Source organism: Eptatretus burgeri, chromosome 13 (genome assembly GCF_056783735.1).
Source record: "Eptatretus burgeri isolate ZD-2024b chromosome 13, Ebu_testis_v1, whole genome shotgun sequence".
Taxonomy (NCBI): Eukaryota; Metazoa; Chordata; class Myxini; order Myxiniformes; family Myxinidae; genus Eptatretus; species Eptatretus burgeri.
In genome coordinates this window covers 32158515-32172251 of record NC_140973.1, presented here as the reverse complement: position 1 = coordinate 32172251, position 13737 = coordinate 32158515, and the positions used below count along the sequence as shown (strand labels likewise).

Sequence of the window (13737 nt, the reverse complement as noted above, 5' to 3'; positions counted from 1 at the left end):
TGGCCACGGTGCAGGCTGTATCTTTCCTACTCTTTGTAAAGGATCCCTGTGGAATCTTTAACATCCACTAACTCATGGTGGTAGAAGGGACACCCAGCATTCAATATCCATTTGGAGGATGGCACACACATTGATGAAGCATCTTTCTTGTTTTTTAAATATACAATGTTGAGGCTCGCATAAGAGCGAACACACAGGACGTATAACAAAGGGAGCAGGAGACAAGAGGGGTGGGAGAGGGAAGCACAAAACAGTGGAGAACAGAGACATTAGGAGATCTGTGGAAGGGAGAGGGATGGGGTGGGGTACATGGGTTAAAAAGATGGACACGACAGGGAAGTGTGAAACACCAGGATGACAGCTTATAGCTAGGCCGAGATTTTCACCCAGGCTAGACAGTTCAGAGGCAAGTATGTGTACCTCTCGGCCATCCTGTCAGCCCACTGCTGCTATGCTTCGTCATATTCATTCTCGGTCTTCTGTCAGATACTTTGAATATTTGTAAGATGCTTCCAAAGAGAACAGTAACTGGTATCAACACCAAAGCAATCCTATCTTTCAACTTGTAACAATGTTGAAGAGATGACCTTTGAAAGGCTCAGAGGTCCTTCATTTACACAAGGATCAAGGCTAATGAAGGAGCTAAATAATAATGGGCAGTAGGTTTATAGATGAGCAAAGGCTATTGAGGCTGGAGGGTGTTTGGAAGGAAAGGGGTGCACCTCCATAAGGAGGAAAGGAGGATTAACAAAAACTATTTGTATTGGCACAGAGTGGAACAGATTGGGAAGGAGGAGGAGGGTTTTCCCATTCTTGTTGATTAGTTCCATATTTTATTGAATGCTGTGAAGATAATTCAGATAAAGCAGCCTGAATGTTGCTTGTAAATGTATGTTTGCTTGAAATACCAACTCACACTTCTGTAGACCCATCGAGTTCATAAGTGACATCCCCATAAGTGCCTTTGTCTTTGTCTGTTGCCTGAAAATAAAATAAAATGGGTTGGACAGACAAATGACATTATGTATTTCTCTATAAAATATAATCATTTTGTAACCATCCATTGGGACCATACTCTGTACAGTGTCAGTGCTGCTGAAGCAGTCTCCTGGACTATTGGGCACAATCCTGGACAAGTCACCACTCTTATGCAGCATACTCAAATGGCTCAATCATCCCAGCAAGCTGGTACTCATTTTGCCAACCTCAGATGGACAACAGGCTGAGTAAACCCCACCAGGAATTAATTCAATGGCCAAGCAGGATTTGAACTCAGGACGCGAGGATCCCAAGCCCACCACCCTCATCATTAAGCCAACAGCAGACATAATCATTAGATTACTGCAAGGATAAAAGGAAATATAAAGAACTTGGACACAGACAGAGGCCAGAAACCCCATCATACCTGTGCTTCATTTTTTAAAGTTTTGTTTTTAATGCTTAATCAAAATGCTTTGTCCCCCACTCCCCACCCCCAGGTTTCTGCAGGATGCATACGGTCCACCATGAACCCCTCCTCCTCCTTAATATGCAGAACACAGCTGCGGATAGCATCATTGACTGAGGGCAAAGGTGTGCCGCCCCTATTTCACCAACTTTCGAAGAATGAGGCTGAATCAACCCCACCTGGTGTTATTACAATGACCAAAAGGGGCTCAAACTCAGGACCCAAAGATCCCAAGATCTATGTGCGAGGAATCTGTGAGGGGGTAGAGAATCACCTGAGACTCTTGTGACACTCCTGACACATAGACCATGTGGAGGTACTCGCTATTACTTTCAGAAAATGATTTTCGTTGTGCAGATCACCAATCTGGATGAAATTTGGCATACTTAAACAATTTTAGACGCTGAGTCCAAATCCACTTGTTTCCACGTTGAGGATGTGACACAATTGGTCGTTTTTGGCAATTAAAGATAAACCGAACATTAAAGCACGATTTTGACACAGAAATGAAGAATCAAGGTTAGACTGATATGTACGTCAAAGAAAACTCTTGTGAGGTCTTAAAATGATACAATATGTTTATACAGAGCCCTATTCACTGTTATCAAAGATGTTTATAATTAAAGGTCGTAAACCGAAGCAGTTACATATTTTTACCGGCCGAAAACGTCTGGACCGACCAGACAGGCCTTCGAGTTGACCAAGGCAACTTTTTGCTTAAAAGGCAGCCACACTGGCTATTAAAGGTAGTTACATTGACGATTAAAGACAGTTACATTGGCTCTTACGGATTAAATCAAAGACAAAGAGACTGCGCGACTCAGCCTGATGAAAAGTTGAACCGCCACAAGAGGAATACTGTCTTTGAACTCCAGTATTTCTTGCTCTGAAGCGGTTGCTGAACTCGGCTCTTGACTGCTGTTATTACAATACTCAAGTCCACTATTACATGCTAACCAATCTGAATACTACTGTGTAGTAGATTACGACAGCAAAAGCAGTGTGACACCCACATTCACAGTTTGTCGTCGGAATCATCGTCAGTTCTACTTTCATCATCCATAAGTTCTATTTCTGCACGGGTCTGTTCATCGTTGGCGCAGTTTTGACACCCACAGCACTCTGCGCAGGACAGTCCTTTTGACCGGCAAGAATACTGGTTGGTCTCGCATTTCGTCTTCTTGCAATTACATTTCGTCGCCTCTAACAGTTCCTTCGGCGCTGGTGGTTTGTTCAGCCAGTGAACAGTCAGTGCTCCGTTGCATTCCATACATCCATGAAATGTAGGAGAAGGGGCTTCTATAAACCTCTCAGTCACGCGGTGGTGGATCTCAGACTGATAGTTCACTCTTTTGCAATGCAGCATCAGAGCGTCGCTTGTAGGCGGCAACTTCTGTTCTCCCAGCGACTGGCTGCAGAATAGCATGTAGCGAGCCTCATCCACACTCTTCATGGTCGGCTGATTGTACATGGCGTAGACGAATTGTTCCAGGTCGTGAATGACATTCTGATCTAGCGTGAATCCTCGACCAATGCTACCTAAACAGGTGATGAGATGGGGACCCTTCATCATCAAGTCAAATGGCCTTGTTTTGCCCTTACCATGGAATGCACTTGTGGTATCACTTCCCGTGAAATTGTGCAAATCTATCAACGCATCGCAGACAGAACTTTCCAGGGCATTACTCAGCTTCCTAATGTCAACGACGACAATGTCCTTGGGACTTCCTGTGACCAGATGGAAATTTCGTGCCCGAATCGACTTCGAGTGAGCCAATGCCAACACAAACACATCGGTGTCGAAACTCTCCATGCGCACTGACTCTTCATTCTGTCCTGCGTGAGTGGCATGTCGCAGGAGCTTCGTGTCAGCTTCGTCATGGTCACATTCAAGTTCAGGTACTGACGACACAGTCATGACACCATTCAACGCCTTGATTTTCTCACATTTGCCGGCATGACTGACGTACAACAGCATGTCATCCAGTTTTGATGGAGAGATGTTTCTCGTCCATGATTCGACGATGAACTCTATCAACGCCTCCTTGTTGGCTCCGCTCAGGAGATAATTGGCCCACTGTTTTGGAAGGGCTTGATCACGTCCGTAGATGGTTCGCACCTGAAGATCGCCCACCCTGCCCGCTCTTCTGGCATGCTCCAGCCACTTGATGCTGATACTTGGGTAAGTATCAAACACCACGTCCAGTCTCGAAGATTGGTTATGTCATGCTTTGGCCACTACGATGTTCAGCACCATCTCTTCCAGTTTGCTGAAAGTGTTATATAGTGAACCAGCCTTTATCACCTGAATAACGGCCATTCCATCCACAATTGTTGCACCTTGGATAGGCCGAGCGTCCACACGGCAATCGTGCCACAGTTTCAGTATATGGTTGCGGAGTTTGGCTTTGTCCGTCATAGCAATCGAACCATCACCAGATGCCAGTGGGAAAGATATGTTCACCAGTGGGTATGCGAGCAGATCGTGAAGTGTTACATTGCTTTAGTCGCCAATGAACAGCAGTCGTGTGAAAATACGATGTTCATTCGCAATTTCAACCTTCGGCGTCTGCTGGTGGGGAGTCGCCGACTTGCCTCGCGCCATCGAGAAAGCTGCCAATTTGGTCTTTGAAATCGGACTGAAGAATGGGACCTCACCCGAGAGAAGCCGATCACGCATGAATTGCACGACAGCATTCTCTCCCTTGACATACGTGTTCATCAAGTCCGCGGAAGTGGCTGGCGGTGCGATGACACCTGAACTAATATTGACGAGTTCAAGGTGAGCGCCGGAGAAAGGGTTAATCATTTGAAGTACTGTGTCCATCACTTGTACCACCACTGCTTCGTTCTTCTTTGAGCTCGACACATCCAAATCCTTTCTCGTTCGGGGCTCGTCGTGGATACCCGCCATTGACTCACATTTCCTTGCGATTTCCGCACGTTCTGGTTGGGACAGGATCCACTTCTTCACAGCTGTGCTTTTCTGAGTGTAACCAATGATGCCTCCACTGGTCTTGCTGTCCCTATTTAAAGTCTGCTCTATGATCTGATCACACGCAACACTACTAAATCCATAACGAGTATGCCGTTGGGCAGTCCATTTGCCATCCATGCACGCTTGATAGGTGTCTGGGTGGGAGTGCTCGAGCCCGGCCATTTCCAGCCAGTAAACGGGTAAGTACCTTGCATAGTTTAGGTGATCGTACGCAAAGTACCAGGGCAATGACGCTCTCGTGATCACAAGGTGTTTCAGCCAGTTCGAAGTACGAGTTGCCCGTATAAGCTCTCGTGCTAGCTCCACCATTTCCAAGTCGGGCCATGTAATCTCCACACTTTGGTGTTTGTTCAGGTCATCCCTCACCATGAGTGCTCCCAAGTATAGAACATTTAAATTGAGGTCTGAGTCACCCTGCTGTGGACCCTGGCTGGCTTCATCCTCTGTAGTTGACTCTGTTTCTGTTGTAGAGCTACTGTCTACAACAGCAGCCTGAGCAATGGAACTAATATCAATGTCCTTCATGTACACCACTTCGCTCTCAGACATTTTTGGTGGACGATAGAAAATCATGTCTGGGTACTGTTCCTGCAGTCTTTTCTTCAGTCTTGTTGCCTGGTAGTTGGCCTTATCCTGACCTTCGCATACTCTGAGTAGGTCATTGAACATCTCACACAACTTCTTCATATGTATCGATTGCTTTCCATCAATGAGTCTTACCTGGATTACTTTATCACAGAAAATGTCAAATGTTGAGTCATAGTTCACTTTCTGAGTTTTGAGTTTCCTTTCACTCTGTCTGTGGTATGTGTCATTCACATACTCGTAATAACATTTACGGCGATAACAAACTTCCAGCGCCACACAGTCTTTATCCTTTATAGTTGTCATTATTCTCATATCACGTTAATCTCTCCTCTGCTCAGCAGTTTCCCTCAGCTTTCCTCCATCCTGTTTCTGCCAGGGACAACTGATCACGTTGAGATTTTCCTTTGACTCGGATGAATTTGTCTTTTTTCTAGCATATGACACAAATTCTTGGCAGTACACCAGCTGATTTACCAGCCACCCTTTCTACAGAGGTTCTGAGGGATTTTCTACGTATTTTGTGGTATGAGTGCCCCTCTTCTTCGAGTCCGCCCAACACCTCACTGTCTCTAGCAGAAACTGCAGTAGTGCTGGCTTCTGATTTCCTTTTCCTGGCTTCAGTACGTTTTATATGATCCTTGTTATAAAACAATGCATAGCAGAACCGGTGACAGCCGGCATCCGCAGGAGGTTCAGTCATTGGCAGCAGTTTCATCATTTGATCAGCCAGAAAACGACATTTGTTGATCGTTTCACTATCTGTGGCGTCGCACCAAGCCTTCGCACACTCGCATACCTTACGCCAGCTCTTATCCGTGAATTGCGTCACTTTCTCATCTTCCTCCCCACCCAAGTGTGAAACAGCGCATATTTGGTTGTTGAAAGACCAAAAATCACTCAAAATCACCAGACAACCATGGGCACCGCCATCTTGATTTGTTGTTTCCTGGTCGTTTCCTCCACGATTACAAGCACGCCACGCCCACTTCACGGCGGTAATTTCAAATGGTAATAACTGTCGGTGTGTCAACTTGTGCATATGGAAACAAGTAGGAATTTCAATGGTGTGTTCTCATGAATGTACAGGGTGAATTTCGTTTAGATTGGTGATCTGCACAACGAAACTGAACGAACCGACCCACCTCCACATGACCTAACATGCATACAATCACTCATCAATGCTCAAGCTACTGAAAAGTTCAACCAACATCCCGATACCTCTCCGTCTCCAATACTTCCAGGCACCTATCTAATTCCAATTTAAACTTATCTACTGTTTCTGCTGTCACAACCTTTCCAGGGAGGCCATTCCATGCAATAACTACTCTCTGAGTAAAAGTCCCCTGCCTTGCTACCATCTTAACTCTCCTCTTCCTTGCTCTCAGGCTCTGGCTCCTGGTCCATTCATTGTCGACTTTGCTGAATAATTCTTCTGCACTTATTATCCCAATGTTTGACTCTGTCAATAGGAGGGGTTTTCAAATTGTTTTCTCCTCCTCATCCTCCTCACATTTTCGTCATTGCTGTGATTGGTCGTCAGATTGGTCGTCAGACCGTTTCAGAGATCAGTAATCAATCACAGCTCAAGCGCTTCAGAGGTCTTGTCATTCATAGTTAGGTCACGCCCAGGCACGTAGTCAGTCCGTCCACCGTTTAAACAGTCATGTGCAAAGGACATGTCTTCATTAAAATATGGATCTATTTGTGTTTCTGTCAACTTTAACTGCAATGTCACCTTACATTGTGTAGTCAAGCTGACAGGAATTTGTATCTACATTTATTTTATTGAAGAAATCGACGTCATGACTTACAAGGAGTGGGGGTCGCGCATAGTCGCCATCTTGTTATGTTTGGTAATAATCGGCTCTGCATCATCAACATCATGAAGTAATCGACTTTTATTTGACACCCGATCATTCATGGTATTCATTCTTGTTATTTTTTTATATTGTCTGGTAATCGGCTGCCCAAGTATCAACATCATTTGGTAATCAGCTTTCATTCAACGTCGGGGTCATTCATTCAAAGTCGGGAGGGTATTCAGCTTGTTTTACCTATACCCATCATGACCTTAAACATCTCTATCATATATCCTCATTACCACCTCCTTTCTAGTGTGTAAAGCCCTGTCTCCTTCAGCTGCTCCTCATAGCTGAGTCTAGTTAGACCTGGAATCAATCTAGTAGCCCTGCACTGAACCCTCACTATGGCATCTATGTCCTTCCTAAGTTCTGGTGACCAAAACTGCACACAATATTCTAGATCTGGCCCTCACTAAATTCCTATACAATGTTAACACCACCTCTTTTGATTTATAATTGATCCCCCTCTGAGTACAAACTAAAACCCTCTCTGCTTTACACCTATAGCTGTCTGACATTGTGCTACCTGCTTACCTACCATATCTATTACCACCCATAGATCCTTCTCCTGTGTGACACGCTCCAAATTACCCCTTACATCCTGTAATCTCTATTTTCATTGTTCTTTCCCATCCCCAACACCTTACACTTGTTCAGGTTAAATTACATCTGCCAATCTTTTGCCCAATCTATGCAAGTATCAATTCTTTCCTGCATCTGATCACCACTCCCTCTGCTATCCACCTTACCTCCAAGCTTTGTGTCATCTGCAAATTTGGAAAGCCTAATCTTCACCCCATTATCCAAATCACTGATGAAAATAATGAAAAATAATGGTCCGAGAAATGATCTGAAAACCATGACTCATATCCTCCCATTCACAGCCAGTCTTTGCTTTCTATCAAGAAACCAGTTTGCAATGCAATTAGCTACCTGAGCAGCTACTCCACAAGCCCTCACCTTGGCTAACAACCTCCGATGTGGTACCTTATCAAATGCCTTCAAGTTTATATATACTATGTCCACTGCCATTACCTGAGCAGTGTACAAGAATGCGTCAGTTACCATTTTTCGTGCATATTTTCAATCACCTTTCAGATTTTCTTGAAAGATGCCCCATGTGGCAAGAAGGTGTGAGCGAAAAATGAATGCACTCTGTGCGCATGACACTTCGAATGACAGAACTGGCCACTGCTAAATGTAGTGTTAGCTACTCCACCACTTCCCAGTGTCAAGTGAGCCTTCAAGAATGCCCTCCCTTCCCACCCCCACCCCCTTTTTGGAAAAAAAAAAAAACATCCATCCATGGACACATTTCTGCATCCCTGGCCATCATCTGTTTTGAGTCACCTTTTAATACAGAAAAAAAAGTTTAAAACAAACAAACAAACAAACATTATCACAAAGCGAAATGCATGTACTTCAGCCCAAAGACATAAGCATATGGTCAAAAAAGCTTGCTAAACCAACGAAGATGCACCTTTGCCCAAAGGCCAAAGCTGAATCATGCAATAATACATACGTACATTCTAGTCTACCAGGTCAACATGCATGATAATACCATAAATATTTTCTGATTGTGGAGTGGTTGTTTCGGGAAATGATCACGTAGGACGATTACAGATCCTAGAGTAACAATCTAACCAGAGAGTTGGTGTCAAAGCCACCCAATGCTCGCCTGTTTATACATTTATCGTTTTTTAAAGACTAGTCTAATAATATTTTTTTACAAAGCATTGCAGTGAAGTCTGATCCAAATAATTTTAAAGCAATATATGTTTTTGTATATTGTAATCAGTAAAAAATAGTGTGGTAGATAAAAACGTTAGAAAGGAAAAAACTTTAACATTGATGTGCTACAAAAAAGTTAAGTTCAAAACAGGTCAAAAATTAAAAAAAAAATTAAAATTATTTTTAAATTTCAACTTCACTACATCAATAATATACCCCAAAGGAACCCCCATGCCAAATATCAGCATCCTAGTCCACATATTAAATGAATGGCATGCTTCTAAATAACTAGCACCAAAAACTTTAACGTTGATGTGCTACAAAAAACTTAAGTTCAAAACAGGTCAAAAATTAAAAAAAAAATTGAAATTATTTTTTATTTCAACTTCACTACACCAATAGTATACCCCAAAGGAACCTCCATGCCAAATATCAGCATCCTAGTACACATTAAATGAATGGCAAGCTTCTAAATAACTTGCACCAAAACTTTAACATTTTCACACTCACGCTGATGCTGACGCTGACGCTGACGCTCACGCTGGGGGTATCGCTATAGCTCTCTGCTCTTCGAACAGGCAAGCTAAAAAAAAACAGCCGTTTTACAGCCATTTTTCCCTGCTGAGGGCCCTGTCACACCTTGATGATTTAGCCAGTTTACGCCGACGTATGAAAAAATTTGTCTAAAACGCTGGCACACGTTGAACACGTTATGGGTAAGTTTTGTATGCATTAAGAGCATGCTGAAACACGCTAGCATACGTCGTAGTACGCTGGCTTTCGTCGTAGTACGCTGAGGTCGTCCACAAATTTTAGCATGCTTGAAATTTTACGACATATGCCAGCGTATGACTCATACGTTCCGCATAACACTGGCCATAAGTTGAAGGCACGTTACGCGATCGTTGACACACATCGACCACACGTTACTTATAAGTTACTCATAAGTCGAAACACGTCGAGGTATTGTTTAGCGTACCGAAACTTATTTATAACCTATGACTAACGTGTTGTAGGCACGTTACGCGATCGTTGATACACGTCGAGGCACGTTATGCGATCGTTGACACACGTCGAGGCACGTTACTTGTAAGTTACTCACAAGTCGAAACACGTAGAGGTAATGGTTAGCGTCAGTGTTGCAGACTCCCTGTTTTTTTTTTCTTTTTTTTTTTCTTCGGTATGACGGTGATGTTGACACTTCGATTTCTCGTGCGGTTATGATTTAAATCGTTGAGCGGCAGCGTATTAATTATATTATATTATAACTGCACTAGAATTCGAAGTGTCAACGTCACCATCAAAACGAAAAAAAAACAAAAAACCAGGGAGTCTGGAACACTGACGCTAAACATTACCTCTACGTGTTTCGACTTATGAGTAACTTACAAGTAACGTGTGTCGACGTGTGTCAACGATCGCATAACGTGCCCACAACTTATTTCCTGCATATGCGGAACGTGTGTCATACGCTGGCATAAGTCGTAAAATCTTCAGCATGCTTGAAATTTCTCGACGAGCTCGGCGTACTACAACGTATGCCAGCGTGCATCAGCGTGCTCTTAACGTAGACAAAACTTACTCAGAACGTATTCGACGTGTGCCAGCGTTTTAGACACATTTTTCATAGGTCGACAGACGCTGGCTAAATCGTCAAGGTGTGACGGTGATGTTGACACTTCGATGTTTAGTGCGGTTATGATTTGAATCGTCGAGCCACAGCCTATTAATAGCCTACGCCACATGATCGTCGGCGGCAGCTATGCATACGTTACACTATTGTTGGGCATAGGTTGTGAACGCCGACAACACGCTAATCATTCGTTGGTATAAGTTATCTAAAAGAAAACGAAACGTTCTGTGTACGTTACTAATATGTTATGCATACGTCCAACTCGTTATGAATACGTCCAAAACTGAAAAAAACAACAACAAAAGTTCAGCATACGCCAGCGTTTTAGAACAATTTTGATACGTTGCCAAACGCTGGCTAAAACGTCAAGGTGTGACAATGCCCTGAGCAGGGGTTAGCTTTTTTTTGCGGGCTCCATGCAATCATGGTTCCCTTCTTGAGGAAATGTTTTATGGCCGGATGCCCTGCCTGACGCCAACCCTGGTCGCCGCTAACGACACACAGGGATATGGTACACCTATTCTAACCGGGGCATTCACTGGGACCAGTACACTGGTACTCATTTCGCCGACCTCGGAAGGATGACAGGCTGAGTCAACCCCCTGGTGTTAATTCAGTAGCCAACGGGGCTCGAACTCAGGACCCGAGGATCCCAAGCCAGTCGCCCTAACCACTCAGCCAACACCAGGCTTTACAGCAACAATCTGATGAAATATAAAAGGTTAAAAACAACATATCAATTGCAAAAGTACATAATTTTCTGATACTATATATATATACAATATGGTTGGGAAAAAAACTTACATGAATGGTGGCGATATCAGGTGCGTTTGTAACATTTTCAAAGATGTTCACCGTGTAATTATTATGCTGAAACTTCGGAAAGTATTCATTCTTGTTTTCCACATTTACCAGGACTGTGAGCATCACGTTATGAACACCATCGTTTGCGTTCACCTGGAGCAACAAACACCATTCGAACATGTTCACCTGAAGCCATTAGAACATGCTTCAAAATCATTGCAAAAAGCATTGAACTTGAAACTATCTCAGTTCATGACAGGCCCTCTATTTGTTCCCTGTTACAAAGCATTATAATTATTTTTACACATTCTGTGATCACAACACTTATTCAAAATAAATCAACAATGCTTTGTTTGGCCAGAAAACAAACACATGGAAATCCGACTTGGCACCGTTACATCTGGGTTTAATGAAGATTCACTGCAAGCATGCAAGGAATGAGGTTATATATGGGGCCATCTATTTATTATGTATATAAATTAAGCAGAACTTTGACCTTCCTTCTGCCTGGATGCACCATATACGAACAAGTATGAACCTCACCTCCCAACACATCCTGTACGAAGTATGCATTATATCTTGGTCTCCACAACTTAATACCACAGTGAAAGTGGAAGAGTGAAAGTTCTGCCAATCAGTCATAACCATAAGGCAAAGGTTGTTGTGACTTCATTGTCCCCCTCACCAAGGATGTCTCCCATTACCAATTAGCTTGCTATCGCTTGCCAAGCCAGCCGTTCCTTATCAACTGTTTTGTTGGAGTGCTTGCTTGAGTGCTGAAGCCACTTGGCGAGGGCTCTACAGTCCAAGCTGATTGGTAATAGAACACACCCATGGGGTTCTGAAGGGAGGGTGACACAGATTCTGTTCGCAAGTGTGTACCGTGTAACTCCACTCCTGGTGGTGGTGGGAGATGGTATTATGAGTGACGCTTCAGAACCCTCAATTATCACGAGTAAGAGGAATCCGTGTTATTTTCGCACTCATTCAGCCTGTATTGCTTTCGACTCGATTGCAAAAAAAAATCCGGAGGAATTCTCATGTTTCATTGCCTTTTTCACCTTGGGGAAAAAATGCCTTGTTGAGGTGTATGTATAGCAGCTTCAGCATCATCAAGAATTATACAAATTTTATTGTGATTTGTGTTGCATTTCATGTATACATGAAACGTCGTTATTATTTCACTTAACCTGCTTTCTCAACTAACCCCACCCCCTAATTTTATAATAGTCCTGTCGAGTTAAACATCAGGGGAAAACGTTTTTTAAAAAATTCATTCATTACATGACAATGCTTTCTTTCCTTGAGATGGAGCATTCCCTTTGTGTTGTGTTTATCATCATTCTCAAGTTGATATGTTTTGTCGGCAAAGTGAAACACCTCCTCCCTCCACTCTCAGAGGCCCTGTCTCGAAAGTTTGTGGACCACGATCGTTCGTGTGGGGGCCCACATTGCATCAGGGCAGAAGGGTTGCACAAGATGCCTGACAAAATATAGACTCTACCAAAAACACAAAAACACCATGGACCCATGATATCTCACAACTTTGCTCCTTCCTTAGGTTGTTGAATTACTATCACTACAACCCACCAAGTGTATCTATGCTCTTTCATCCCTTGTATCACCTATATCGCCTGTTACACAACAGGCACACATGAAGATGGACAGACGCTTGTGAGAAAGTATTCCAGCAGGTGAAACAGTTAATGCCCTCTGACATAATACTTATCCTAAAGATACCAAAAGGCCTCCATGAAATGCCAATGACTGGATGCAATACGAAGTGCCCTTTCCAATATTATGGAGGGGAAAAACTCCAAAAACGTAATCTTGATAATATCAAGGCTTAACTTTGAGGAAAAGTCTCAGAAGAAAAGCTTGCAATGACCTTTACCATGTGAATGCAATGACATGGACAATGACATCACTAAAAGCATCACATAATGCTTGAAGTCAGTTGATCGGCAGCAAAAGACTTGCCATGTTGACTTTTCAGATTCTGAACGAGTTTGTGCAGTCATTCTATGGTGAATGGATGTGTTAAAGTAACTTCGGTAAACTGGTGAAGGAATGTAATGCAAGAGATGAGGCACGAGTTACCTTTCAAACATCTGCATGCTCACTTGAATTTTTTGAAGCTAATCCTTGCTCCAAAAAAACATTTGGTAATGCTGTTATTTGTAACACTCCAATAAAAAAAATACCTAACGAGTTCCAGTGCATAATTTAATTGAAATAAAATAATCATTTAAAAGGTCGTATAAAAAATTATAGATGTTCAGCACGCTTGATGTCTTCCACACCACCTTGTTTAACATGTCCAAGTACGATGAAATGGAAGGGTTTTGAAAGTGGAAAAAAGGTGATTGGTGTTCCAGATTGATCAAGTATATAATTCAATTGACATAAAATAGACATTAAAAGTTGTAGAAAAAAACAAAATTCAGAAGTTTATACACCACCTTATTTAACACATTGCATTAGTTCTTTGTTCCTGTTGTTTGTGTCCTTTATGACATCCTTTAAAACAGTAAGTTTCCTGATTCGAATGATTTAAAATTTTGTTTGACTGACAGGCAGGCAGGCAGAGTAAAAAATATTATCTCGCTCCTTTCTGCGCATGTGCGATCGGGACAACTTCAGCCGAAGTACTGCTAAACTACAGGTATGTTTT

At 42.8% G+C, this 13737-nt stretch overlaps 1 protein-coding gene across 1 annotated transcript in view; it reads right to left on the bottom strand.

Annotated features, from left to right (window-relative positions):
* CDHR2 (cadherin related family member 2) overlaps positions 1-13737 on the bottom strand; it is a 246758-nt gene that overhangs the window by 100717 nt on the left and 132304 nt on the right. The window contains exons 14-15 of the mRNA XM_085851957.1: positions 11064-11216; positions 917-981 (exon numbers count right to left, since the gene is read on the bottom strand). Coding sequence (XP_085708083.1) covers positions 917-981; positions 11064-11216 — 218 coding nt within the window. The remainder of the gene's footprint in view (positions 1-916; positions 982-11063; positions 11217-13737) is intronic.